At 44.8% G+C, this 27893-nt stretch overlaps 1 protein-coding gene across 18 annotated transcripts in view; it reads right to left on the minus strand.

Annotated features, from left to right (window-relative positions):
• The window catches only part of PTPRT (protein tyrosine phosphatase receptor type T), an 856519-nt gene that overhangs the window by 584549 nt on the left and 244077 nt on the right, over nucleotides 1-27893 (minus strand). For 17 of the 18 annotated variants that reach the window (XM_084887522.1, XM_084887521.1, XM_084887516.1 and 14 more), the window contains exon 2: nucleotides 24023-24148. The exons of the other annotated variant lie outside the window; for it this stretch is intronic. In XM_084887522.1, the coding sequence (XP_084743648.1) occupies nucleotides 24023-24148 (126 nt within the window). The remainder of the gene's footprint in view (nucleotides 1-24022; nucleotides 24149-27893) is intronic. 18 annotated transcript variants of the gene reach the window in all.

Genomic DNA, 27893 nt, shown 5'->3' on the forward strand with positions numbered 1-27893 from the left:
CACCAGCCTTATTCACTAAATGATTCCACTTGAACCCTAACCCAAAGAACTTGAGATTTTTTTTAAACCTGTGCAGCGTAAGCATATTGTCTCACAAGCTATATTGAAATATGAAATGTAATTCAAGCATTACCACTTCTTCCCATATCCCCAGGTCTTCAAGTTGAAAAACATTGGACTAGCTGTTTCCTAAGAAGCATCCCCTATCTGTCGTGCTAAAATCCCAGCTGGAATAACTAAGGATGATCCAGCCCAACGTGAAAAGGCATTTGCTAACATGAGATAGTCTGTGGCCATCTAGCAGGGTCTGGGCCCACCAAAACGGAAGCACTTTGCTTCTGTTAGAAGGCTGAATGCCAGCATCCAGTGTTATGAGTTTATCCATAATCTTTTGGCATCTCCCCGGCAGTAGGAAGCCAAAGTCCTTTATTTTAATTGCCAGATACCAACTGCCTGTGGTGTCACCCCTGAAGGACCTATACTTGCACTTTCCTTCATGAGACCGGCTGTGGGTTGAGCCGGCAGCCGGTGGCCTGGTCCTTATTCCCCATGTGGCAAGGAGCATGCTGGGAACCCCAGGGGCTTATCTGCAAAGTTGTTCTCCAGGAGCTCACCTCGGAGCATCTCCTCCTGACCGCAAAGAAGTGATCTGAAATTAGATGTCCTCACAGAGCATCCCCAGGGCCTACGTAGCTCCCAGTGCCCTTTCTTTTCATCACACAGAAAGCGCACAAACAGGGGGAAAACGAAATTATTCTTGCATCTCATTCCCCATAAGCACCTCCACTCTTTGGTCATCATTAGAGCTCTTAGTTAGCTGGCCCGTTGCTAAGTCAAACTTGCGAAGCACTGCTTTAAGCCACTTCCTTAGATGTGCCCTTAATTATAGCTGTTCCTTCCTGTTGGCCATCCTCCATGAAAGTAAACATCTAAGTTACTAGTCTTCTAACGTTCTTCTTATCCACTCATTAAAGTAGAACATTTTGTTCCTGTCTTACATCTTCTATTCTGCCTCCTGCACAGCTTAAGAAGTACTTGAGTTTTTGTCTCTGACATTATGTTGTATAATAAATAGTGTTCTGTCTGCTATGGGATTGAAAATAGCTGATGACTGACTATTTCCTATAGAAAATATCTAAAAATAAATTAAGAGTCATTAAAAGCGCCCCCCTACCTGCTGTTGGAACACTGTGCTAATCGCTATCATTCTTACTGAACTCTATTAACTAACCTTACTCAACTCTAATCATCACTGCCTTGCATTTCTCCCTTTCTTGTCTAATTTTCAAAGATCCATTATAGCTAAATACAAATAACACCTTCCTGACTGCCTTGGGCATCCCTTTTACTCTTGAAAGTATCCCAATTGAGATGCCTTCTGTGTATCTGCCATTGCTTTAACTCAAGTTCTTGCTAGCCATGTGACAAAGCAGGGGTCAGCAAACATTTTCTCTAAAGAGACAAATAGAAAATATTTTCAGTTATGTAGATCATACTGTCACTGCAACTACACAACTCTATCAAGGTAGTGCAAAAGCATAGACAATAGGTAATTAACTGAGTGTGGTTATGTTTCCTTACACTTTATTTATACCAACAGACTGAGAACCATATTTGTGTTGTATGCCATAATGTGCTGACTCCTGTGATAGAAGAAAATGGTATTTACTTTAAATACATATATTTTTATTGATTTCAGAGAGATAGGGAGAGGGAGAGAAAGATAGAAGCATCAATGATGAGAGAGAATCATTGATCAGCTGCCTCCTGCATGCCCCTCTATTGGGGATCGAGCACAAAACCCCAGCATGTGCCCTGATGGGAATCAAAACATGACCTCCTGGTTCATTGGTTGACACTCAACTGACACTCAACTACTGAGCCATAGCAACCGGATAGTATTTAATCTATATTTGTATTATTTTAAGTGATATTGATATTTCCCCCCACTCTATGAAGACCATGGGAGATGGAGGTTGAAGGCTGGAATGTGGGAAGATGATGAGTTTGGTGGAGTACTTGCCTAATTGGAGATAACAATCAGATAACCAAATGAACATATGTTGACAGCTGGATATACCAACCTAGAGCTTGAGAAAGGCCTGAGCTGGTGGTGATAAAACATTAGGCACCATCAGCCCGCCGGTGGTCTTTAAGCCACCTGGATGAGTCACTGAATGAGTCATGTAGCTGGAACAGAGAGAACTGATCCAGGGGTCACTCCACTTTTAGAAGACCTGAAACAAGCAAAGGAGCATAAGAAAATCAATGCTATTCGAGGGCCACTAAGAGAACACGGTGATTTGGAAGCCAAATGATGAATGAGTTTCAAGAAAAGTGCAACTGACTAAACTAAACGCAGCTGACAGGTGAAGTGACATGAGAAACACAGCACTGAGCAATATGGAGATCAATAGAATCTTTGACTAGAAAGGTTCTAACAGACGGGTGGGAGCAGAAAAGGAGTGATGTCAGCAGAGACTGAGTGGAGAGAAATTGGAGACAGTGAGGATAAGAGTTCTCTGAAGTTTGCTGAAATTGGGGAATAGGAAAATGGGGTATTTTATTTTCATTAATGATATTTTTAATGTTCATCTTCACATATACAATATCAATATTATAGATACATTATATATCTATCTATATATGTATATATTATAGATACATTATATATATTTGTATATTGTATGATGTTAGAATGATAATGCTATTTCAAAAGACAAAAATCAAAGATGGAAATTATAATGAGTGGTTGCATATAATGAGTGGTTGCATTTAATGAGTGGCAACCACTCATTATAATTTCCATCTTTGATTTTTGTCTTTTGAAATAGCATTATCATTCTAACATCATACAATATACAAATACATTATGTTTTTCTTTTCTACATTTAACACACTAGCATATGAACTGAGTTAATGATCTAACTTTCCTCCTAAATAGCCAATTTTCCTAGCAGCATTAATTAAATAATCTATTTTCCCCTACTGATCTGAAATCTACCATTATCACATAATAAATATTTACATATGCTCAAATCTTATTATTTTACTTTCTGTTCTAATTATATTTCATTTCACCAGCCACTAGACTAAATTGTTTGTTGTGTGAAATTATTTTTATAACCCTTTATAACTTTTTACCATGTAAATCTCCCTTTTATTATCTTAGGATAGTTTTTTTCAAGTTCTAAACAGCAATTCCTTAAGGATTTTGATTGAAAGAACATAAATGTGTAATCAATTTGAGGGAGAACTGGCATATTTCATGATTAAACTTTTCCATTCAGAAACAGGGCACTTTTCCAAACAATCACGTCTTCTTTGATGTTTCTCCATGTTTTATGTTTTTTGTGTAGGTCCTGCATTTTTTATCATCATCCTGAGTCCCAAGCTTTTAAATATATTCTGTACTATTATGATTGGAATTTTCTTTGTTCTATATGTTACAACTCAAAAATTGCTCACATAAAAAAAGCTAAAAAAAATTAGAAATGTATTTTGTATCTGTCCCTGAAGCCTCTTGCTAATGCCAACGGTTTCTTCTTTTGATGCTCTTGCACACATTTTTTAGAATACTAATCACACTTGTCCAGAGGGCTCTGTCCTTTGATTTTCAGAACCACCAGAGTTTTTCACTGGTTTGAAGATTTTGCTTCTATGGATTTATTCTGGAGGTATATGTTTCATCCAGTCCCCACTATAGTCTGTTTCCCGTACTTCACAAAACCTCTCACCTGACCTGTACACATGTGTTCTAGCATCTATATAGTCTTCTGTGGTTTGGATGGGATTCATACTAGCTCAACATGATTGGGTGGGAAAGAAAACTGGGAAGTGGGTAGCATGGGGAAGACTGGACCTACCCAGGGATGGACACAAGCCCAATCTGACTGATCAAGAGAATATAACAAATGCAGGTTCCACCCAAGCTGCCAGGATACTGGAGAATACAACAGCACAGGTGTTCAAGTCAAGACACCAGGATATGGAAATGCAAAGACTCAGAGACTGGATAATGAGGAACTAGCAACAGCTTTGTTGCATTTCAGTATAAGAACAAAGAAATCTAAATTTCAAGTACACTTTGGTCTGACATATCAAAATGAGTTCAATATTAACAGTGTCTCCTGGCTCATGTGGCTTGGCCCTGAGTCTTTGGTCCTATCTGGGAACCAGAGAGTTATTAATTAGTCAAGGGAACCAAAGCAGAAGTCTCATATAAAGACCTGATAAAGCAGTTTTGTGTTAAGGGAGATTCCAGTCCAGGCTTTTGCCCAAATGAGAGCAAGTCAGGATTGGCCAGCAGGCTGACTCCAATTCCCACCATCTTGAAGGATAGTCTCCTAAAACACAGCTAAGCTGAGTCACATATATCTATCTGAGTAGACTGAACGTGTGGCTGAGTGCATCTGGGCCGGGCTAGGTGGAAAAATAGAATGATTTTGTACTTCCTTTTCTCAATCAAGTATGTGTATAGGTAAGTGGCAGCAAATCCTTTTTGACTGGCCAAATCAAACCACTGGGAGTAGAAGTGGGCAGGCATGCTGCACCATCACTGCTCACAAGCCATTTGTCACATCATAACTTTGAATCCCTTATTTCCAAACAGTATCTGGAGAGAGAGCCTGTGTCTGGAGATACAATGGTGACATCCCATTTTCCCTTCTATAGGTATCCATTTGTTTCCTTCCATTTGTTCCTACATTCATTTATTCATTCGTTCAGCAAATGCTTACCAAGCCTACTTTCTGGCAGGTCCCCTGCTAGGTACTGAGAATACAGACAGGAATGAGACACCCTCTATCCTTGAGGCAGGCACATGGCATGGGAAGCTAACACTCGACAAGCTTGAACAACTCAACAAAGGAAACCAACTAGTCTGGTACCACCAGGGTTTTCCCCAGGACCACCCAACCCCTTCCATTCCTGCTACCCCTCAGAATTCACACCACCAAGTTTCCCTAGGCACACAGTGCTGGGATGGATGGAGGAGACCCTTCCTAACACTAACCTACCATGTGCCTTGTACTTATCACAGGCATGACACCTTGAAGCAATGAAACAGACCAGCCCCCCAAAATGATCCCACATCCACTCCCTCCTTCTCCTTCCTCACAGCCCCTTGATGGAGACTCAAGCTGCTTAGGAAGAAGCCTGGCAGTCAAAGCAATCACTGGGAAGGTTTCTGAAATCTCTAAGCACTGCTCATTAGCATAAACCTTGGAAAGGGCTGATAAAGTTCAGAGCTTATCTCCAAGCCCTCTTCCTCCCTCTCTGCCCCGAGCAGCAGCTGGGCCAGAGATCACCTTCCTTGTAAGGAAGCAAATTAAATTAAATTTGATCAGTTATTCTAGTCCAAGCAACAGCAGCAGCAGTGCCTTTAAAAAAAAATTTAAGATCATCAAATCAAAACAAGGAGATTATCTTCTGAAAACCTAATCCCATGGCCCAGTTAAAAGGCACTCACCACTGAGACCTTCTGTGGCATCTTGACATAAACACTTGGGGCAGGGACCAGGGAGCCCTGCGGTGTCTTTGGGCAGCCTGGAACTGGGTCTTTTGTTTGTTGCTGTTCTACTCTATCAGAGACACATATCCAATAATGTACTTGACACATAAATAGGCCATTTCAGCGAATATGGTCATTGAAAACCTTTTCCAATAAGAGTATGTCATACTGGCTGTGTAAGGGTGTATTTATAATCACACGGCATGGTAGTGTGGAGAGAATGCCAGGTCTTCCAGAAAATATGGTGGTTTGAGTACCATTTCACAGAAGCTCCATCTTCAAAGTGGTCTAAAATGAGCACAACAAAGTGTGTGTGTGTGTGTGTGTGTGTGTGTGTGTGTAGAGGGGGGGAGTTTGGAAGGGGGAGAATATATTATTAATGCTGAAACACAGAAAGAGCTCTAACTTCATACCATAGTTGTTGTTTTTTTGTTTTTGTTTTTGTGTGTTTTTTTTTTAAATATATTTTATTGATTTTCTTACAGAGAGGAAGGGAGAGCGATAGAGAGCAAAAAACATCGACCAGCTGCCTCTTGCACACCCCCTACCAGGGATGTGCCCGCAACCAATGTATTGATACATGCCCTTGTCCGGAATCGAAACTGGGACCCTTCAGTCCACAGACTGAGGCTCTACCGCTGAGCCAAACCGGTTTCGACCATACCATAGTTTTTAAGTGTCTTCTTGAACCAAAAAGAAAAGAGAAATACCCATGCACATTTCCAGGTCCAGATGGAGCAGAGCCGTTGGGAGGGGGGAAATGTTGGGTAAACAGAAAAGCTAAATGACAGCTCCCAATTCGAATGGAATGAATTCAAAAGTGTTGCCAAACCATGGGACAGATGTAAACCATCCCTACTGGAGTTTGTCTTCCCCCCTGTGGATTTCCATTCTTCTCTAATCCTTCCCCCAAACTGCCTGATGGGCAGAAACCAATTCATCTCACACAAGGGTCTCATTGGGCAAAGAAAGACAATGAATGGGCTGAGAAAAATAAAAAACAAAGCTCATAAGACATAATAACCTCTCCTGAAAGTGGCTGACTCACACACAAAAGCTTTAGGCCCTGCCCCTTCCAGGAACAGGATCTCACCAACTCTGCAGAAATGCATTTACTATAAGACTTTGGATAAACTTAGAGAGGGAGACTAGGGACAAAGCTCCCAATGACTTTTTGGAAGTCTCAAGTTATTTCTTCTCACATTAAGGAGGAATCAAATGGTACCCAAATCAACAGGAAGAGTAGCAAAAGAAAATTCAGCATTCACTATTTGGATCAAATATAACTGACCCCATTTACATATATAGTCAAGTAGAGAAAAAAGAAACTAAAACCAGCATAAGACTTACATGAATTTTGTGTCAGACCCCACGTAGGTTTGACATGCAAAGATAGTTTAAAATAAACACACACACACACACACACACACACACACACACACACACTTCACTTTGGAAGAAGAGGTGCTCCAGGAAACATAAAAAGACAACTTGTAATCATAGGGAAATTAAAGAGACTATAAACTCCTGAAACAAGCAATTAAAATGTGAGAGGACATGATAGTTCTTTCAAGACTGGGACTGCATCAGCTTCTGGACAACATCCCAGGTCTGCATATTTCAGAAAAGACTGTCCCCTCATCAATACCAGATCTGCAGTTGCTAAATATGTTTTGGCCAAGCATGTGAAAATGTACACACCATCAGGACTGAAAGAGCCTTCATCTAGTCCCAGTCAATGATTGGACAGGGAAACCAACATCATATATGTAGTATGTACAAGTGGAAAAGAAGAGGGAGGGAGAGAAGGATGGGGGAAGAGAGAAACAGAGAAAGAAAGATAGAAGCTGTGGGGGGGGGGGGGCAATAAAAAGAACATTGGACTAATATGGTAGTCAAAGACCCACCATGGATCAAATCTGAGTACCTGTTTTCAGTCTTTTGGGGTATATTTCTAGGAGTGGAATTGCTGGGTCATGTAGTAACTGTATGTTCATTTTATTTTTTTTTTTTGAGGCACCCACAAACTTATTCCATAGCAGCTGTGCTAGTTTGCATTTCCACCAGCAATGGACAAGTTTCCAATGTCTTAGCTCTAGCACGTTCTATGTTGTTCTGTGACTTTGAATAAGTCAACATCATTTCTCTGGGTCTCAGTTTCCCCATCTCTAAAGAGGAGGGGTTAGGACTGGCCATCCCATTTACGTCTATTGAGTTGCATATCCATACTTACTTTCTTTCTAGTTGACTCGGACCTGCCAGTGCCCACCCCTCACTCCAGGAGTTCCCTGACAAAAGGGAAGTGCTATAGCGAATAAGTCCTGGCTCCGCTCCTTCTTAGGGCTGGAACCATCTTAATGCGTGTCCCCAAGTTATATTAATGGGCTTCCGTTTCCATCCATATCTCTTAGTGTACTTTTTTCTCCTGTCTATTCTTTTCACCTTTTTGCAAGTGTCATCTTGTTCTGCCTGTCGACTGTCAGCTTTTCTCTCCAAGCTTTTGCAGAGTTGGAGATTCTTGGCTATTTCTCCACCAGGGCTCATCACTGTTTTTCCCTGGAGCTCAGCGACTGCTAAGTGGTCTTTGTGAAATCCTATTAGGATAATCTCCCTGTCTGCGTTTCCTCTCAGCTAGGCTGTCTCTGGAAACTTCAGCAGTCTTCCTTCTTCCCACAGTCTACATGCTGTAGATTCACCTAACACCATCCTTATTCACAAATGGATTTACAAGGCTCTGAACCTGTGGGCCCTTGCAGACCACACACAACAGTTCAACTCAATGGAGATCCACCTCAGATGTCATCCCCTGCAGGAAGTCTTCTTATTCCCCTGGGACCACTCGCTTTTCTCACAACCCTGGGGATGAGGAACCTGCCCCTTCAATGCTTTTCTGTTTATGTTTGTCTTTACCATCTGTCTCATCAGACTGCGGGGCTTCACAAAGGCAAAAGCTGGAGTATCTTGTTCACAGCCGCACCCCTAATGCCTGATGTATTACAGGTTCATGTAGATGTTTGCTGAATTAATAAAATAATGAGCTTCTCTTTCACACAGCTGATCGTGCATCTACCTATTGGTCTACCCATTAAACACAAAGCTCCCTCTGGGCACGCTGAGATTTACTCGCCATGGTAACCACTGTCAAAGAAAAAATGACTCTGACGCTTGTTTCAATGGCAAGGAAGAATCTGTGATAGAGATATTGCGATGGGAAGAGAGATTGGGCTCCGTTCTGAATACAGCAGAGAGCTGGGGATTGATAACCAAGGAGGTCAGCGGGTGGAAAATGACAAGAGGATGGGGGAATCTTGCTGGAATGACTTAGTAGGATTCTTGCTGAAGGAAAGCCAGGATGATCAAGGGTAAGGGGATTCTTGCCATTCTGACTCAGCAGATTCTTGCTAACACTGAGGAAGGCAGGTGAAAGACGGGTTGGGGGGATGGGAGTTTTGGGTTAGGGGGGCAAGGTCAAGGCTTAGCTGAGAAAAGAATCAGAGAACCTGACATTTGGTCAAGGCGATAGCCTCTGTGAGCTCCAGGTCTGGCACAAAATCCTGTCTTGTATGTGGTTGGTGCTAACTACATGCTGGTTCAGCCAAACTGAGCGTCTGTCCTCAGAGTGGCCCTGCTTAAACGAATCAAAGGTTCAAAGCTCTCTCTTTGTTTCTCCTTTTGTAGCTGATTCCCCAGTAGATAGCATCCAAGGAGCTGGGAGTAGAGAGGAAGGGAACGAAGGGTAACAGGCCCCAGTTAATAGAGAATACACACCATTTTCATAGCTGCAATGCTTTCTAAGGCTGATCATCCAAAATGGCCCTCACAACCACCTGCTAAGCGAGTTCCCTTATCTCCGTGTACTGTGGATGGAGAAATGGCCACTTTGGGAGGTCAAGTGTCATGTCATAGGTCACACACCCTGAATTTTTCAGATCATACTTATCTCTAATTATTTCCTTTAAATACAGTTCCAAAAATAGAAGTTCTGATGAAAAATAGGCATATTTTATGTCTCTGGCAGATATTAAGTTGTCTTCCCTAAATACTGCACCAACTTGCACACCCACCAGCTGTGTGTAACCGCCCACTTCTCAGAAGTCTCACCAACACTGAACATAAGGCCAATGGATCCTGTGTCTTTCTTATTGATCTGTAAGAGCTCTTTTCATATGAATGATATCAATCATTTGTTTTGTATTGTAAATAGCAGAGTTCCGTTTACTGTGGATCATTTCACCTAGCTTATGATATTTAGGGACAAATCTAAAAATTTTGTTTCTTCATGGCTTTCTGCCTTTAATGATAACAGCAGAAAACTGTCCTGCTCCCAAAGATAACTTAAAGATTTATACATGCCTTCCTTCCATATCTAGATGCTTTCAGATTTTTACATTGAACTCGGATGTGCTACATTTATCTAAAATATATTTTGATATATGTATAAAAATTCAACTGGCCCACACCTTTCTTGGTGGGTTATCATTGCAATTTCATCTTGACTTATCTCGCCATTTGGAAATGTTAAGTTTATCTAACACACACACACACCACACACCCCTTCTAGGGATATCTTTTTGTTCTATTGATCTACCTGTCTCTTCTTGGATTGGTATATGCTGTGAGACCTCTTTTAATTCCAGGATATATTTCTAAAATTTACAAATAGAAGTTTTTCCCATTATTTGCTTTCAATATCTGCTTCATAGTCTATGACAACTTAATTGTCCAGATAAACTTTAAAATCATTGTATAACATTGCTTACAAACTTTTATTCTAATTCACATTATATATTTTAAATTAAATTCACAACTTTTAAAAATATAAAGTCTTCTCATCCAAGAAAAAGATACATCCATTTTATTTTTCCCCCCCTCGGTTTTGCTTCATAGCATCCTTGTACGGGTCAGTCATATTGTCTTGAGTTGATTCCTCAGCCTTTTAATTTTTGTTGCTTTCATAAAATGAACCTTTTTATATTTCTAACCAGTTGTTGCTAGAATTTAGGATGTTGTTGATTTTGTATATCTATTTCTTAACTAGTCATTGTCTGGACTCTTTTGATAGCTTCCAAAAGTTTTTTACTTACTTCTCTTGGAGTTTTGATAGAGAACATTCTCTACAAACCATAACTTTATCTTTTCCTTTCCCATAGTTATAGGCCCAGTTCTGTTACCAGAAGTCCTCGAGTGATGTCAAATAACGTTAGTGATCATGAGCATCCTTGCGTTTTAGGGTCTGGCTATTGGTCTGGAATAGACATGTTCTAGCACATTAAGAAAATCCTTTCCAGGCAATTTCCAGAGGGACAGTTATTGTCTGTCCCCCACTCTGGACCCACCTTTACCCTGCCCTGACCTCTGAGAGTCTGAGTCTATGGTGGGAATCTTTCGGCCACTCCCACCCTCTGCTCTGGCTGAGGCTGAGCGATGGCAGGTGCTGGCAGATTGCCAGAGGGTGGGTGGTGGGGGGATAAGGTTTGGCAGTGGTTGTGATCCTCCTTTGTGGTGCAAGCGGTCCTGTAACAACACCCGCTCCCGTTGTCTTCAGTCCCAGAGGCAGTCTCCCCCACTATGGGTGGCACCCACTGCTTCAGCATCCTTTGTTAATTCTCTTAACCTGGACCCCACCTCTAGTCCATCTAACTCTCTCCGCTGAAGACCCGTGTGCCACATGCTTCTCACCCAGAATAATAAATACCAGAACTTCCAGAGCAGACTGATTACAGGACCCGCTATTAAGTGTTTTCAAACATCTTTTCAACATCTCAACATGATTTCTCCTTTGGGACATTTAAACATGTATTGGTTCTTTAAGAAAAATAATGCAGTACCTACTTTGTGCTAGTTGCTGTGGTATGTAATATGACTGGAACAGGAAAACGACAACAGATAAGCTCTCTGCCCTAATGTTTTCTTAGAAGAAACAAGTGCACAAACAATGAAACAAAATACCTGAATACTACATTAGTGACCACAAAAGGAAGGGTATTTTGAGGAAGAATGACAGGACAGATATATTTAGAGAAGTCTGAGGACACTTCTCACAGAAGATATTTATGTTGAAAAAGAGCTAAGGAAGAACATTCTGGGACCGGAGAATCGCAAGAGCCTGAGGCAGAAAAGAGTCTGGTAGAGTTGAAAAACTGGCAGAAGGGCCACCAGGAAGGGGATGGGAGGGGGCTGTTGGTAGAGGATTGAAAGGAATAGGTAAACAGGGGCTAAATCAATTATGTCCAACAGAAATATGATGGAAGCCACATTTTTGTATTTTATACTTTCTAGTAGCCATATTTTAAAAGGTAAAAATACCATAAGTGAAATTTACCTGAATGTATTTTACTGAACCCAAGTTATCTTTTCCAATTTAACAATACAAAAATTAATAAGAGGTTATATAAATGATTATGTAATACATATTAAGATTATATATAAGATTATGTATAATATAGTAAGATTGGCCCAGCTGCTCCCTTAATACACACACACTGAGTTCCTGAGATGTGCTGTGTATTTTATATTTAAAGCACATCTCAATTTGGACTGGCCACTTCTCCACCTGGTGAGGCTGGTGGCCACGTGTTGGCTAGCATCAGCCTACATCATGCTCCTTAGGTCTCGGTGACAACAGAGATTGCTTGGGGGGGAGGGGGGCAGGGCTTATCAGATTCATCTCTACTACTAACAGCATCGTGCATGGCACACAGTAGGTGCTCAGCAAATGTTTGCTGGACAGAAGGACAGAGGACCTGCAGAGCAGATGCCAGGGTCCACGAGCAGAGAGGCACCGTTGAGGTCACTCAGTCACCTACTTTAGGAAATTGGATCTCTTCTGGGTCCTCAGTCAAGACAGGAAATGGGGTCTGCCTGCGGGGTCTCCTGCTGTGGGCACCATGCCAGGCCACCACTCTGTGCCTGGGGCCCTGGGCCCAGCTGCTCCCTTCACTCAGAAAGATCGCATTGCAGGACATGCCAGGGAGCAGGAGGGAGGGCGGACATTAGCATTCACTGCACACAGCTTTCCATTTGGAAAAGCACCTCGAATGTGCCGATCCACACTGCTTTGCTTCATTTTTCGACATTCGTGAGTGTAATTGCATTTATTTTTCTCGTCAAGACTGTAAAACAAGTGATAATTTAGTCCATTACAGCCTGTGTCGGCTGAGTTTACAGCCACAACACTTCTAATCCGCCCTCAGGAGGGCTGGGTGGGTGGCAGGGGGTGGTCCTTTTAGCTGAGAGCAACACATTTCTTTGCAATAGGAAACACTGGCCTGGCTATTCATCACGATCACAATAACAGTGGCAACAGCTAACCATACAGAGACAGGGAGCCCTCAACTCATGTGAGCCTCTACTATCGAGACTGCTTTTAGATGAGGGACGCATGTACTCCCCTTCCCATTTCACAGAAGAGACTGAGGTTCAGAAAGGCCCTCAGTCATACAAGGCGGCAGACTGGTGAATATTGGAGCCAGGGCTCGAATATGAATACATGTGATAGGAAGCCCTGTGCTTTGCCCATGGTGCCATGGGGCAGTGCTCGAGCGCGGGCAGAGTCTGAAATCCTGCTGTGGTGCTGTGAGGAAAGAAGCAGGCATGATCTCAAATATCTGTAAATCTAAAGGGCTCACAGCAGCTGGGACTCCTGAGGCGACCTATCTATTCCTTGAGTCTAACCCCCAGACCCATGCTGACTTTCAGGGTCCACGCCCTTGCTGAAGGGTACAGTTTTGCTTGGGATTATCTAGAAATGAGAGTAGGGAAGCATGGGGTAGCCTAGTGTTTGGGGATCCCCCACCATGAACGGGAAAGCTGATTCCTGCTCGGATGGAGAATATATTTGATTGAGAGAGATGGGTGTTAAGTGTGAAATTACATAAACTTTTTCTGTATTGAGCTCTCTGTATGCACGACCTGGGGCAGAAACTGGAGGCACATGGACTGATGAGAGCTTGGTGATCCTCAAGGCAAAGAAATGAACCTGGAAGTTACAGAGAAGACAGAAAAGAAAAGCAGGTAGAGTTGGGGGGTTAGAGGTGCAGGAAGGCAAACCACAGAGCTGGAAAGAAGGGCGTCAGGGCACAAAGACTCCAGGAGGGGGCATGGGATGGGGTGCTTTGAGTAATGCAAACTAGCCCACCCCCACCTTTCTGAATGAACTGGTCCATCTCCTACTCAGGCATCTGCGCATCACGCAGAGTGTGGGAATTTCCAGTTCTGCTCTCTTCCCTCTGCTCTTACTACTCTCCTGGGGGAACTTGACCTCAGCCCAGAGGATACTCAGCCAGGCCCAGGTCAGATTGCTAGTCCCCTGTAGAACTGGCTTTCTGACTCCCATTCATGTCTTCCACATGCAAAGAACTACAGTTCCTTGACTCGGGACACATGTTACTGAAAATTGTGTCTTGGTGCTTTGCATCATTCCCACCTTTCTGAGCTCTTTCACACATCACTGGGGCTGGAAGCCTAGAAACTGCATCTTCCTTTTAATGAGATAAAAATCATAACATAGCCCTGGCCAGTTTGGCTCAGTGGAAAGAGCTTTGGGTTGTGGACTGAAGGGTCCCAGGCTCAAGACCAGTCAATTTGGCTGCAGGCTCAACCCTGACCCTGGACTGGTCACATGCAGGAGGCAACCAATCAATGTGTCTTTCTCACATCAATGTTTCTCTCTCTGTCTCTCCCCCACCCTTGCACTCTAAAAATCAATAGAAAAATATCCTCAGGTGAGGATTAACAACAACAACAAAACACCCATAACAAAATTCACCATCTTCACCATGGTGTGCAGCTCAGTAGTTTCCCTATACGCACACTGCTGTGCATCAGGTCTGCAGGACTTTTTCATCCTGCACATCTGAAATTGTGCACCCACTGAACAACCCTACCCCTAGCGCTTGACAACCACAATTCTACTTTCTGTTTCTAAGAATTTGACTATTTCATATACTGCCAGTAAGTCACATCATACAGTCTATTTGTCTTTTGGTTTCGTATTTCTCACTTAGTATAATGTCCTCAAGGTTCATCCATACTGTAGCATGTGTCAGAGTTTCCTTCCTTTTAAAAGCTGTATATGTTTTTCTTTATCCATTCATCCTCTCATGGGACATTTGGGTTGATTCCACCTCTTGGTTAGTGTGAATAATGCTGCCATAAAGCATAGATACACATATATCTCTTGAAGATCCTGCTCTGGGTTCTTTTGGATATATAACCAGAAGGGATTGCTGGATCATATGGGAGTTCTATTTTTAACTTTTTGAGGAAACTCCATATTTTTTTCCATAGGAGTGGTATCATCTTACATCTCCACCAACAAGGCACAAGGGTTCAGATTTCTATGTGTACTCACCAATGATTATTTTGTTACTATTGTTATTGTTTTTTATCATTCTTATTGTGACTGCCAACCTAATGGATGTGAGGTGACATTCCATCATGGTTTCATTTGCATTGCTCTGATGACTGGTGATACTGCACATCTTTTCATATGCCTGTTAGTCATTTGTATATCTTCTTTGCAGAAATATCTATTCAAGTCTTTTGCTCATTTTTAAAATTAGTTTATTTGTATTTATTGCTGTTGAGTTTTGAGTTCTTTATATATTCTGGGTATTAACCCTTTAGCAGATATACAATGTGTAAAATATTTTCTTCCAGTCTGGAGATTGCCTTTACAGTCTCTTGTTTGTTTCACGGAGTTTGTAAGTTTGATGTAGTCCCTCCAACTTGCCTATTCTTGCTTTTGTTGTCATATCCAAAAATAAATCACTGTCAAATCCATTGTCATGGAGCTTTTCACTTATGTTTTCTTTTAGGAGTTTCATAGTTACAGTCTTACCTTTATGTAGTTAATCCATTTCGAGTTAATTTTTGTGTATGGTGTGACATAAGGTAAGAGCCCAACTTTAACTTCTTTGTATATGGATAACACAGCCTGTTGAAGAGACTGTACTTTCCCCATTGTGTGGTCTTCTTAAAAATATATTTTTACTGATTTCAGAGAGGAAGGGAGAGGGAGAGAGAGAGATAGAAACATCAATGATGGCAGATAGTCATTGATTGACTCCTGTATGCTCCACACTAGGGTTGAGCCCACAACCCAGGCATGTGCCCTGACCAGGAATTGAACCATGACCTCCCAGTTCACAGGTCAACACTCAATCACTGAGCCACACCAACCAGGCTTGACACCCTTTTTAAAGCTCATCTGACCATATATGCAAGGGCTTCCAATGGTTTTATAAGCCTCTAATACCCTGTGTTTAAGAGCTTTCTGATTGAAATACCTAGAAAAAAAAACACCTCAAATGATAGACTTTTCATGCTTATATGTCTTAGCAGTTATAGCTTAGAAGGCTCTTCCAAGCTATAAGTCTTACTCTAACCTGAGAAACTTTCAGGACTCTTAACAAAAGGCATAGCATACTTTTCTTCTCTGTAGCTTTTTTTTTTTTTCCAGAGAGAGAGAGATAGAAACATCAATGATGAGAAAGAATCATTGATCAGCTGCATTTGCACACCCCTCACTAGGGATTGAGCCCTCAACACCCCTCCCTGCAACCAGAATCAAACCAGGGACCTTTTGGTCCACAGGCTGATGCTCTACCCACTGAGCCAAATTGGCTAGGGTTTGTCCATAGCTTTTACAAGTTGCTTCACTAATGACAAATAATGCTTTGAATTCTGAGAGAGTGGAACTGGGTTTCTTAATGATGAACATACACTTGGGAAAGAAAGCGACTTTAAAAGAAATTGTCAGAGTCAAGAGAAGTTTAAAAAAAAAAAAAGCAGTTTGTACAGTAACTGTTGCTTTCCAAAGCTAAAGCATAATTACCTTAACACAGAGCACAGCGGCAAAACTGGACGAAGGGCGGGTGGTGGTGGGAGGAGGATAGGAGATCTTCTTTAGTTAAAGGGGACATTTCTGTAAATGACCAAATGATCAGTAATTGTGGAAAAATGAAATCTGAAGATGTGCCCCTGATTTCCAGGGGACATGGGTTTGATCATTACACTCCGGTCCTCTGAGAGCAGAGCAAGTTTGATTGGGAGATCTCTCTCCCTGTGCCCCATCCTCACACACACCGGAAGACAAAGGCCCCAGTTGAGGAGTCAGAAGCAGCTGCCTTGGCTATTGACAGACAGACAGATGGGGGGCTAGGACCACAGGATTATCCAGACATTTTATTTTAGGAACTAGAGGCCCGATGCACAAAATTCGTGCAAGGGGCTTGTCCCTCACAGCCTGGCTTTGTCCAGAAGGTAGCCGGAAGGATGTCTGGAAGGTTGTTTGGCTGACAGGTCTAATTAGCATATTATACATTTTTAAACAATAAAAAATTAAAACAACAACAACAACAACAACAAAAAACAACACCACCAAAACACATAGTGGTTTAGTGTCCATTCCCATATATCATAGAGACTTTTATTCAAATCCGTCACCGCAACGCTGATAACAGGTCTGTCACAGAGGAAGCGCCTTCTCAGTCCACATCACCTCCATTTCTAGTCATACTATTCTCTCCTAATACTTTCTGAACCCAATTTTGATATCACAGGAAACTGAACACCAAGACAAGCATCTGCGTGAGTTTTAGAACAAACGCAGTTTCCCATCCACCTGACAGATGTGCGTCCTGATCTGGCCACAAAGATCCTCTGTTGCTTTTCCAAGCCATCTGTACAACTCATCACCATTGGATCATATCCTCCGCACTAACGCTAAACGTGTCTTCAAACCTCCCCCCCCCACCCCCCACCCCGCTCGCCGCCCCAACTCAATTCTGTGATCCCTGTAAACATCCCAAACTAGCATTGAGCGGGTCACTGCCGGCTAATGTAGTTTCCTCAATTAACTCTGTGGTTCAAAGTATCCAAGAGACCATTTCATTATATGACATGTTTTGTAAGAACATTTCCAAGAGCTGTTTGGAGACAAAAATCTCGCCTTTTATTTGGGCATATGGGGTATGGTTCGGTGTTCATCGTTTCTCCTCCCGTCGCCATTTGTTGGGTGCTAGACAAACCATGCTGCATCCATCCAGTGGGGCTCCATGTAGCAGAGGGGGTGGGGGTGGGGGGACAGATCTGAACACAGTGATGTGAGTCTGGGGCTAGGATCCTATTCATCATCTGAATTCCTAGGTGGTCGCGAGCACAGGCTCTGACCCAGGCTTCCCGCAGGAAAGTCCTGGCCCACAGATGCTAAGGATGACCATGGGAAGTCATTCAAGCTTTTTGTTGCCTCCAGCTCCCCAATTTGTAAAATGCAGATAATTATATCGACATTTGTGTGCCTCGGTAAGGATTAAACAAGTTAATGTATTTAAAGTGCTTAGGAGAGCACATGGTACACAATAAGCAGCACATAAATATCGCTTCCTTATAACTGGATAATTGGTACCATTATCACATACATATGTTCTCTCTTTTTATCCCTTTCCCCTCCCCCTTTTTTTCTTCTCTCTCTCGTCTCTCTAGCAATACACATCAGTCTGTAAATAGTAATATTTGAGGAAACTGAGATGGAGAAAGTTAACCTATGAGTACAAACTCGGCATTCATTTAAGGTTTGAGAATAAGGTGGGGTTGGGTGGGAAGAGATTAACCAAAGAAGTTATATGCATATATGCAGACTCCACGGACACAGACAGCAGCATGGTAAAGGCCTGGGGCGGGGTGGGTGCAGGTGAGAAGGGCTCCATCCTGTAAGCAAACATAATGCAGCGTGCTCGGGACCACCAGTTCCTGACTTGGGCTCAGGGCCTTGGAACTCACAAGGCATTGTCCCGCCACTGACTCCTGGGCTAGTCTCCAGGATTCCATGTTTGGCACGTGGGTGATATTCTTCCTCCGGGTCTCCCAAAAGGAGACGGTATCTCTGAGCTCCCAGGACGGCGGCAATTAGAGGAAAGGCGAAGGAAAACACCAAACTCAGTTCTCGGTTAGAGTGAACACGCAGTGAGTGCCAGCTCTCTTCAGAGAGAGCCAAGGCGGTGCTCACAGTGCCCTGGCGTGAGCTCTGGCGTAGAAAAGGCGGTGGTGCCGGGGTGCTGATGTGAGTGAGCCAGTGAGAGTCTCCTAGGGTGGCCGTGACAAATTATCACCAACGGGGTGACAGAAGGCAACAGAAACGTATTCTTTCACAGTCCCAGAGTCCAGGCGTCTGCGATGGCAGAAACACATTCTTTCCGAAGGCTCCAGGGAGAATTTCTTCCTTGCACCTTGCGGCTTCCGGCACCTGCTGGCAATCCACAGTGTCCCTTCGCTTCATGAAGCATCACTCTGATCTCTGCCTGTGTGGCTGCGTGGCCCACCCTATGCGTCTGTCTCTTCTCTTCCCCCAGTCATCCCGGAAGAGGGCCCAGTGTGACCCAGCCTCATCATAACTTGAATCCATCCGTAAACACCTCATTTCCAAATAAGGTCACACTCGCAGGTGCTAGGGGTTAAGACTTCAACTTATCTCTTTGGGGAACACAGTTCCACCCATACTAGACCCGCACTTCTCTCTGTCGATATCTGCAGTCAGAGCAAAGCGGGGATACACAGCCCAGGGCACAGGGGCCGAGAGGAGGTGCCCAGGACCCTCCTGGAGACCTGCCCGCTTCCACGGAGGCTGGGCGGCTGGCTCTTCCTGCCTGTGCGTGTGGTGCCTGTGTGTCTGCGATCCCTGACTCCTCCCTTCCAGCCAGGCCACGGCCAAGAGGGTATTTCTCTGCTCCGGAAAGTGTGGCTGGAAATAAGAAGCTGCTGGTGTGACACCCACTGAAGAGATTGTGCTGCGGGTCCCAGGGAGGCGGGGCAGGGACAGGTGTGCCTGGGAGGGCTGGGCAGGTGGTGGAGGGTTCTCCTACCCTGGGAAGGGGGAGAGCTGGGCCTGAGGGCCTCACGCTGCTTGGCGCCAGAGGGCTGCTGGGTGAGGCACCTGAGCGGGCTGGACCTGGGAAAGAGGCAGCAGAATGACAAGACCCACAGGACCCACAAGGGATGTGACAGTGACCCTCAGAGGAAACCACAGGGACCTGCTCAAGTCCCAGGACATTTGTAGACCCCCCAGAGAAGGGGGGCATAATGCCTGGAAATGGATATCCTACTCAGGGAGGTTCAGGGTAAGATTCGAGGTGATGCAGATGCAGTATTTCTCCTGCACCTGGTTTTCAGCCTGGGATTCAATCCAAATTCATTCCAACAACTTCAAATAAGGTCCTACAAGCATTCGAAGGGAATAGGAGGAAACCTCCCCAGGCCTCATTATTTCTGACTTTAGCCCTTTTTAAAACGGCACTTTTGGCACATGCCTCTCCCGCGGGGCCTGGGCTGCCCTCAGCATGGTCATGTGGAAACCATGCCAAGAGAGGGGGAGGCAGAGCGAGTTGCTGGCGGCAGCCGCTTAGCTCCATGGAAAAGAGCGAGGCCCGGAGAGAAGATGAATGGGTGCAGCACGGGTTATTTAGCGCTGTGGCTGTAATGACCCCCCTCCTCTGTAGAAGCCCCAGGGCAGATGAGGCTGGAGGAGAACCAGGCCCGAAGCCTGGGACATGTGCCCGGACTGTTCCCACAGAGCGGGACGAGGGGAAGAATGCGACACATAAGTGGGTAACGCTGACCTAACAGAGCCGAGCGAGAGGCGGGAGGTGCCCCAGCCCTCGGGCAGCGCTGGTCTTGGGGATGGAAAGGTCTCTCCAGTCCCTCAGGATCCAGGCTGACCTCCCGCTGGAAGCCTCACCTGGGGAAAGCAGTGGCAGGTGAGCCTGAAGGAGGGGGCAAGGTGCTAAAACAGACTTAGTAAGAACCAGAGGAGAACGTAGGGGAGCCATCATTGATGAAGCCCCATTATGTATGGACACATCTCACCCACACGGCCACCATCCCATTTAACGCTCACACTGGTTCCCATGGTAAAGGTGAGGAAACTGAGTCACTCCACAGGGGAAGAGTATGGAATAAGTGTGTCTGTGAGGAGGACTTTGAAATCAAAGAACACAATGGGATGAGTGAGAACAAGGGAGTCTTTCTTTAGATAGACACTGAGGAACCGTCTCCCTGAGAAGGAGTCATTTGAGCTGAGACCTGAAGAAATCAGCCAATTTAAGAGTAGAGCCATAGCCCACGTTGCTCAGTGGGTAGAGCATCAGCTCGTGCAACAAATGATCCTGGGTTTGATTCCTAGTCAAGGGCAAGTACCTGGGTTGCAGGTTTGATCCCCGGCCCAGGTCAGATGCATATGGAAGACAACCAATTGATGTGTCTCTCTCATCTCTCTTTCTCTCTCCCCCCCCCCCCCCCTCACCCTGGCCCTCACTCTCTCCCTTCCATTCTCTCTAAAAAGTCAATGGAGAAAAATATCCTCGGGTTAAAATTAACTGAGAGAGAGAGAGAGAGAGAGAGAGAGAGAGAGAGAGAGAACAAGGAGTTCCAATGAGAGGGAACAGAATATGCAAAGGTTCTGAGCAAGGAGAGAACCTGACATGTGCCCAAGGAACTGAAAATGGCCAGTTGTGTGTGCAGCATTTTGAGAGAGAAGAAAGGGGGCTCAGAGAAGACAAACAGGACCGTGCAGGCCACAGCCAGGACTTCAGATTTCATTCTATCTGACCAAGGAAGCCACGAGGGGGATAAATGCCCAACATGACCCGGTCTGACTTAGCCAGGGTCTAACAGGGAGCCTGTCACACAGAGGCAGCTCAGTGAAAGGTGATGGACCATCTGAATGCATAGACTCAAGCTAGACTTCCAACGCGATGGAAATGCTGGCCTCACAGAAGAAAAAGTAAGACTTCAGCCTGCGCCCATGGGAAGAACAAACAATTTTCTAATCCAAATTCACTTTCATGCCTCTGCCTCAGCAGCGCGGGGCGCCACTGCAATCCCCAGGCACGTCACGACAGAACAATTCCAGTGATCGTTGTCAAACGTCTCTACTTAGACAAGCTCCAAGGATTGTATTAGCACAATCCAATATTTATGAAATGACAGCCTGCCATAATGAGGGGATGAGAAAATTAAGATCAGAATCCAGAGCTGTCCCTTTGGGGAGGGGCAGTGGCACAGTGGCAAAAGCAGCAATGTCACTGAGCTTCTCGGAGCCTTGATTTTCTGATCTGTAAAATGGAAGGATGGCAGCAAAGACTGAAAATGTGTGGTCAGTTCACAGAAGGCTAATGGCATTTAATAATGTTTATCATTCATTCCTTCATTTAAAACTATGTCATAAAGACTCTATAGGCATTCGCCTAACAAAAATGTTATTTTTCGTACATACTATGTACGATGCGCTGTATTAAGCACTGGAGATAAAGCTGCAGACAAGATTGTTATGGACCCTATTCACGTGGAACTTCTCATCTGGGAGTAAAACATACACTGAACCAATAGCATCCGCAGTGGTGGGTGCTTCAGAGAGAGTGGGGAGCAATGGGAATCATACAGAGAGCTGACTTAGACCGGGGTACCCAGAGAGAACTACTACAAAGTGATGTCTAAGCTGAGATGTGAAGGGAAAGCACCAGAGAACAGAGGGAAAAAGGTTATGTGAAGAGTGCTGTTTCCAAGTGAGTATCTGAGGCAGAAAAAGGCATGGAACCTTCTGGAAACTGACACAAGTCAGTGTGAAGTGAGCACAGGGGGCAATGGAAGATGGTGCAGCTGGATGTATAGGAAGGAACAGCCATGCCAAGTCTTGGAGGCCACCATAAGGCTTGTGTTCTTTCTCACCAAAAGGTTGCCCAACAGTCACTGTACTAATGGGCATGTGTAGTTGTTGGTGACTCTGCTTATGAGAAGTGAAGATCCCACCAGCTCTGGGAGGCTCAATTTTGTAGCAGAGCACATCGTTATTATACACAGGGCTCATGTCTACACTCAGAAAGAGCTTATCAAAACAATTTACAACCATAGCAGGAACTAGGATGAGCCATCCAGTAGCTTCCTGCTTTGGAGCCAAACTTAAAGTCAATGCGGCCACACAAAGACCATAACCTCCCCTCGATACATCTGAGCATCTTCTCTGTTCTCAGCTTAGTGACCCCCTGAAAGATCCCTCTCCCCAGAATTCACGAAGGCACACACAGTGGATTATGTAAATGTAGAGTTCCAAAGAGATGTCTGATGCAACTGAAGCCACAGGCATGGCTGAGGTCACCCATGGGATGGTTTACAGTATTTTGTGTCAACTTGACCGAGCTAAGTGATACCCAAATAGCTGGCAAAACATTATTTCTGGGTGTTCTGCGAGAATGTTTCTAGAAGTGATTATCGTGGAACTGGTAAACTCAGTACAACAGATGGTCCTCCTCAATGTGGCTGGGCATCGGCCAATCCCCTGGGGACCCCAACAAAACAAAAAGGCAACATAATGGTGAATTTGTTTTCTCGGCTTGAACCGAGATGTCTACCTTCTTCTTCCTTCAGACACTGGTGTTTCCGGTTCTCAGGCTTTCAGACTCTGATCAGGGCTCATACCCATCCCACCACCAGCTTTGCTGGTTCTCCAGCTTGCAAAGTGGATCTCTCATGGGGCTTGTCCATAACCATGTGAGCCAATCCCTATAATCGATCTCCTCCTATACAAATGCCTATATATATACTATTGGTTCTATTTCTCTGGAGAACCCTAAGACACATGCAAAGAGTATAAATGAGCCTGAAGAACCCCAATGTTTAATGGCCAGAGTGAGCTGACCAAGGAGCCGGAGAAAGAGCGCCGAAAGGATTGCTAAAAGCCAAGAAAGTGTGGGGCTTAGAGAAAGCTCTTGTTCATGGAGAAAGAATGAAACATGGCTTCCCTTAGCCAACAATCAGCTATCCTGATAACTGCAGCATGGATTCCATTTTACAGAGAGGTGGTCTTCATGTTCTCGGAGCTGTAATTCTTCCAGCCTTACAACATCAACTCACCCAGGCACACCCTACCCTGAGCACACCTCTTCCAGGTGTACCACCCCTCCAACACATTTCACAGGCCAGCCTCATGCAGGTCTCCATCAAGGGGGCACACTATGGGTTTAGCCCATCGGTTAAGGATAAACGTGGTATTCAGGAGCTCTGGACATTATTAATTTCATGAGCAATATTTTCACTGTGGAAGTTCCCCTACATACATACAAGCTGTGTCTCTGTGGCCTGAAAGGAAAAAACGTGACCTCAGATTCTTCAGAAACTCCTTCTTCCCTGGAAATGCCACTGCTACCAGGCTCCTGAGCAAAATCGTGATGCTCCACTCGGAGCTAAAGATCAGAATCTCAAAACTAAAAGAAACCCTAAAGGTTCCTGAGTCCAAGCAACATGTGACTCTTAACCACATTCTTAAGAGTTCACTCAGCCTTGCTTTGCATACCTCTGGGAACAGGGAACTTATTACCAACAAAGTTGTGTGTTGCCCTCTCAGACAACTTAACTCATCAGAAAGTTCTTTCCCAGGAATCATCATAGAAGATACCATCCTCATCACAGTCCCAAACACAGTGGCTCACCTACCTATGCCAAACACAGCGGGTCACCTACCTGTGGGCACGGCTGGGTCCAGCATTGGTTTCTCCCACGTGTTAATCTGCTCCCAGGTAAATCCATTGGTCCCCAGGGCCACGCTGTAACCACAGTTGCTGTAGTGTTCATCAAAGGAACAGCCACCTGCCAACAAGAGAGAGATGGGTAAATACATCCTCGTGTCTGGGGCTCGGTTCGTTACTCCTGTCTCATCATTCACAGCTCTGAATTTTAAACTCTGGAGAAGATTACAAATAAGGGCAAGCAAATTGGATTTTTGTATTTGCTTTGGTGCTCTCAGGAAAAGCGCTGGCATCTGCAGGTCCCCCCTATGTTAAACAGTTAATAAGGCTAGCTACATTGATTTTAATCTTCCTCCCCAAGAAAGTAAACAGCGACGTCTCATTCCAAGCAGGAAGAAATGAATGCCGGGGCATGCCTCTGTGGCTGCAGCACAGAGAGAGGCTGCGAGGCAGCAGAGAGCACCAGCTTCCGAGTCCTGCAAAACCAGGCACGGTCTGAGCTTTGCAAAGCTGCGTCAGCCCGTGCCAGGGACTTCAGCCATCTGTCTAATCTGTACCTCAGTTTCCCCACCTGTGATATGGAGGGAAAGATCCACCTGACAGAAATATCATGAGGATGAAATGGAGTAACATATGAAAAGAAACCGGCACAGAGTAAGTTGTCAACGTCCGCCTCCACCCCTCTAAAAGTGATTTTTGAAATATCATTTTCATAAAGTAAAAATCAAATATGTGAAGAATTAGATAAGCATGCGCCCGGCAGATAATACAGTCAATGTTGATAGTGTTTAAATCTAAGACATCTACCATTTTACAACAAGCAGTGTCAATTCAATGTTGGCAAGAGTTTATTCGAGGCACATGCTATGTGCTGTGAGCCCCCTCCGGTAACACTGGAAATGCTGGTCTGTCTGGTGAAACAGGAGCCACCATATCCAAAAGGAGGTACACTGATCAGGGCTGTGAGAAGGTGAGCATCCAGGGAGGGGGAAGAGGAAGAAGGACACTGCAGGTGATGGCCAGTGTGGACTAACAGGACTCAGCAGGCAAGGATGGGAGGCCCAGGAGACCTAGGAAAGGCCAGGAAAAGGTGACAGAGGAGATAAATACCACTTGATCTCACTCACTTGCAGATTATAATGAACATAAACTGATGAACAAAACAGATCCAAAGACAGAAAAGCATCTATCAGAAGCTCAAACCTCAGAGGGAAGGTAGGAGAGGGAGAGGGTAAGGGGGAGCGATCAACCAAAAGACTTATATGCATGCATATCAGCATAACCAATGGACAGAGACAGCAGGGGGGTGAGGGTATGTACAAGAGTGGGGTGGGCGGGCAATGGGAGGATATGGACACATATGTAATACTTTAATCAATAAAAAAATATCAATTAAAAAAAACGGTGACAGAAAAGACTTTACCCCCATACAGTGGGGAAGGGTGGCCTTTGAAAGACTAGAAGGGAGGCAATCAGCCCGCTTCCACCACACAGTAAAATGGAAATGGTGCTGGCACAGGGTAGGGGCTGAATAAGTATTGAATGGATGAACCAATACGTGTTAATGGGATGCCTGACACAGGCCAGCTACATGGGAGGAACCAGGAGGCCCTGTCAATCCCCCGGCTCCAGCTGCTCTTCCAAGTCTCACACCTGCCCTTGTACCTAGAAAGCTCCTTCCCCACACTGCAGGCCTGACAAGTCCCCAACGACCCTGCCAAGTCTCTTCCAGAAACCTTCTCGGACCAGAGCAGCAGACTGAACGCCCCAGATATGGGAACACAACACGCAGCATCTGAGATGTAAAACACGCAGCGACTGCAATGGCTCCAAGAGGTCACCCTCCTTTCTCTAAATGGCCACCGCTCGCTGGAGCCGGCCTGCGGGAGACAAATGAATCAGGTCAGCGGCATCGACAACAGACCAGGCTTTCTAGAACTGATAAGCAAGGGCAGCCTGCAGCATCCATCCCTAGTGTTCCTGGGAATTGCTGACGGAGAATCAATCCCGAGCTAAAAACAGCCTCTGGGGCTAGAGACGGAAAGCATGGCCAAGACAGCGGCCTGTGTACAGCACGCTGCTTGGGTCATGTCTCTCGTGCACACAAGGACACCGTGTTTCCAGGCCGCCTCGCATCTGGGGAAGACCACGTGATAAGCCCTGGAAATGTGTAACAAAGGGATAGCCACTGTTTGTAGGACTAGCCCATAAAAGACCTCCCTTTTCATCCTCACAGTTGTTGTTGAAGGTGGTGGCATCCAAGGAAGAAAGCTATCTAGCCGAAACCAGTTTGGCTCAGTGGATAGAGCGTCGGCCTATGGACTGAGGGGTCCCAGGTTCAATTCCGGTTGGGGGCATGTACATTGGTTGTGGGCACATCCCTGGTGGGGTGTGCAGGAGGCAGCTGGTTGATGTTTCTCTCTCATTGATGTTTCTAGCTCTCCATCCCTCTCCTTCCTCTCTGTAAAAAAATCAATAAAATATATATTTTTTTAAAGAAATAAATAAAGAAAGAAAGAAAACTAGCTAGCTATCTGGATCCCTGAGATGCTCGTTGGAGGACAGCCACCCAGAGAGTCACCAAAGCAGTGATAGTGGCATTCCATTTTTCAAGAGCAAAATACCAGCTTTTCTGGTCTTACACCACTGACATCTTCGTGGTTAGCTGTTACCACAGCAGAGCCCTGCCCATCCTGACTAACAAAAGAAACACGCTCTCCAGTGCATTTGCTCCATGCCAGGGAATACACTAGGCACTGGTTGCACATGCTGTCTTGCTTGCTCTCACTTAATTTGCACACGTTTGTGAGGTAGATTTTTGCCTCTCCTTTAAATAAGGTGATTGATGCGTTGAGGAGTTAAGTGACCTGTTTAGGTCACACAGAAGGTACGTGTTGGAGCCAGATTTAAATCCATTGCAACCTAACCACAGAATCCATGCTCTCTCTCACAGTCCAGAGAGAGAATGAACTCCCCCAGACCAAGGGCCAAATCTTGCAGAAGGATGGAGAACTTCCAAAGGGGTTGGCTCTCTCCCATTTGAATCCATCCCCTTGCTTATTCTAGAAACAGTTAACAAAGGGGCATAGAATCAACAGATATGATTCTTACCCTCATAAAGTTTTCAAAGTATAGAGAAAGACGACCAACATACACTTAAGATACAATGCAGAAAACACTTTCACAAAGATATATCAAAGCTCAAAGGCTGAGGATTCCAGAGGCTCAGAAAGGACTGGGAATTCACAGGAGCCACAGAGATGCAGAGCCATGCCACCAGCCCCAGGATCAGCTACTGAGAGATGAAGAAGAAGAAGAAAGGAGAGGCTTGCTGCCCCTGGAGAAGCACGGAATAGTCAAACCCATGATCCCGAGTCTCACTGCAGCTCTTCTTGCTCTTTCAGAAATCATGTTTATCTGTCTTGGTGCAATTCCTTGGAGCCACAACACCTGACAAAGTAGCCTGCCATCAACACCTGGCCACCTCTGCAGATGTGTGTGGCAGATGACTTGCAGAAGGCTTAGGGTGGGAAAGATTCCCCTAAAGACTCTTGTGTGATTGCTCACCTCATTCAGTTTTAAAGAGCAAGCAGCCCCAATTAACTGATGTCAACCCCATCACAATCATTTTAGGGGAAATCAAAACCCTCCTAAGCCTACCCCCACCTCAGGAATTGGGCTCCTCCTCTAGAGCACAGGTTCTGGTTTGGGGAAGACCCACATAACTGAGGGCACACAGGGCATGTGCAGTCACCGGCCAAGGACCCAGCACCACGTCCCTGCTCCCACAGAGGAGCTATGTATCTGGACAGGTTGGAGTCAAAATGTGCCAACGGCCTCAGATGCTCTGATGTGAGTCAAGCATA

The sequence above is a fragment of the Pipistrellus hanaki genome (assembly GCF_964339955.1).
Source record: "Pipistrellus hanaki genome assembly, chromosome: 6".
Taxonomy (NCBI): domain Eukaryota; kingdom Metazoa; phylum Chordata; class Mammalia; order Chiroptera; family Vespertilionidae; genus Pipistrellus; species Pipistrellus hanaki.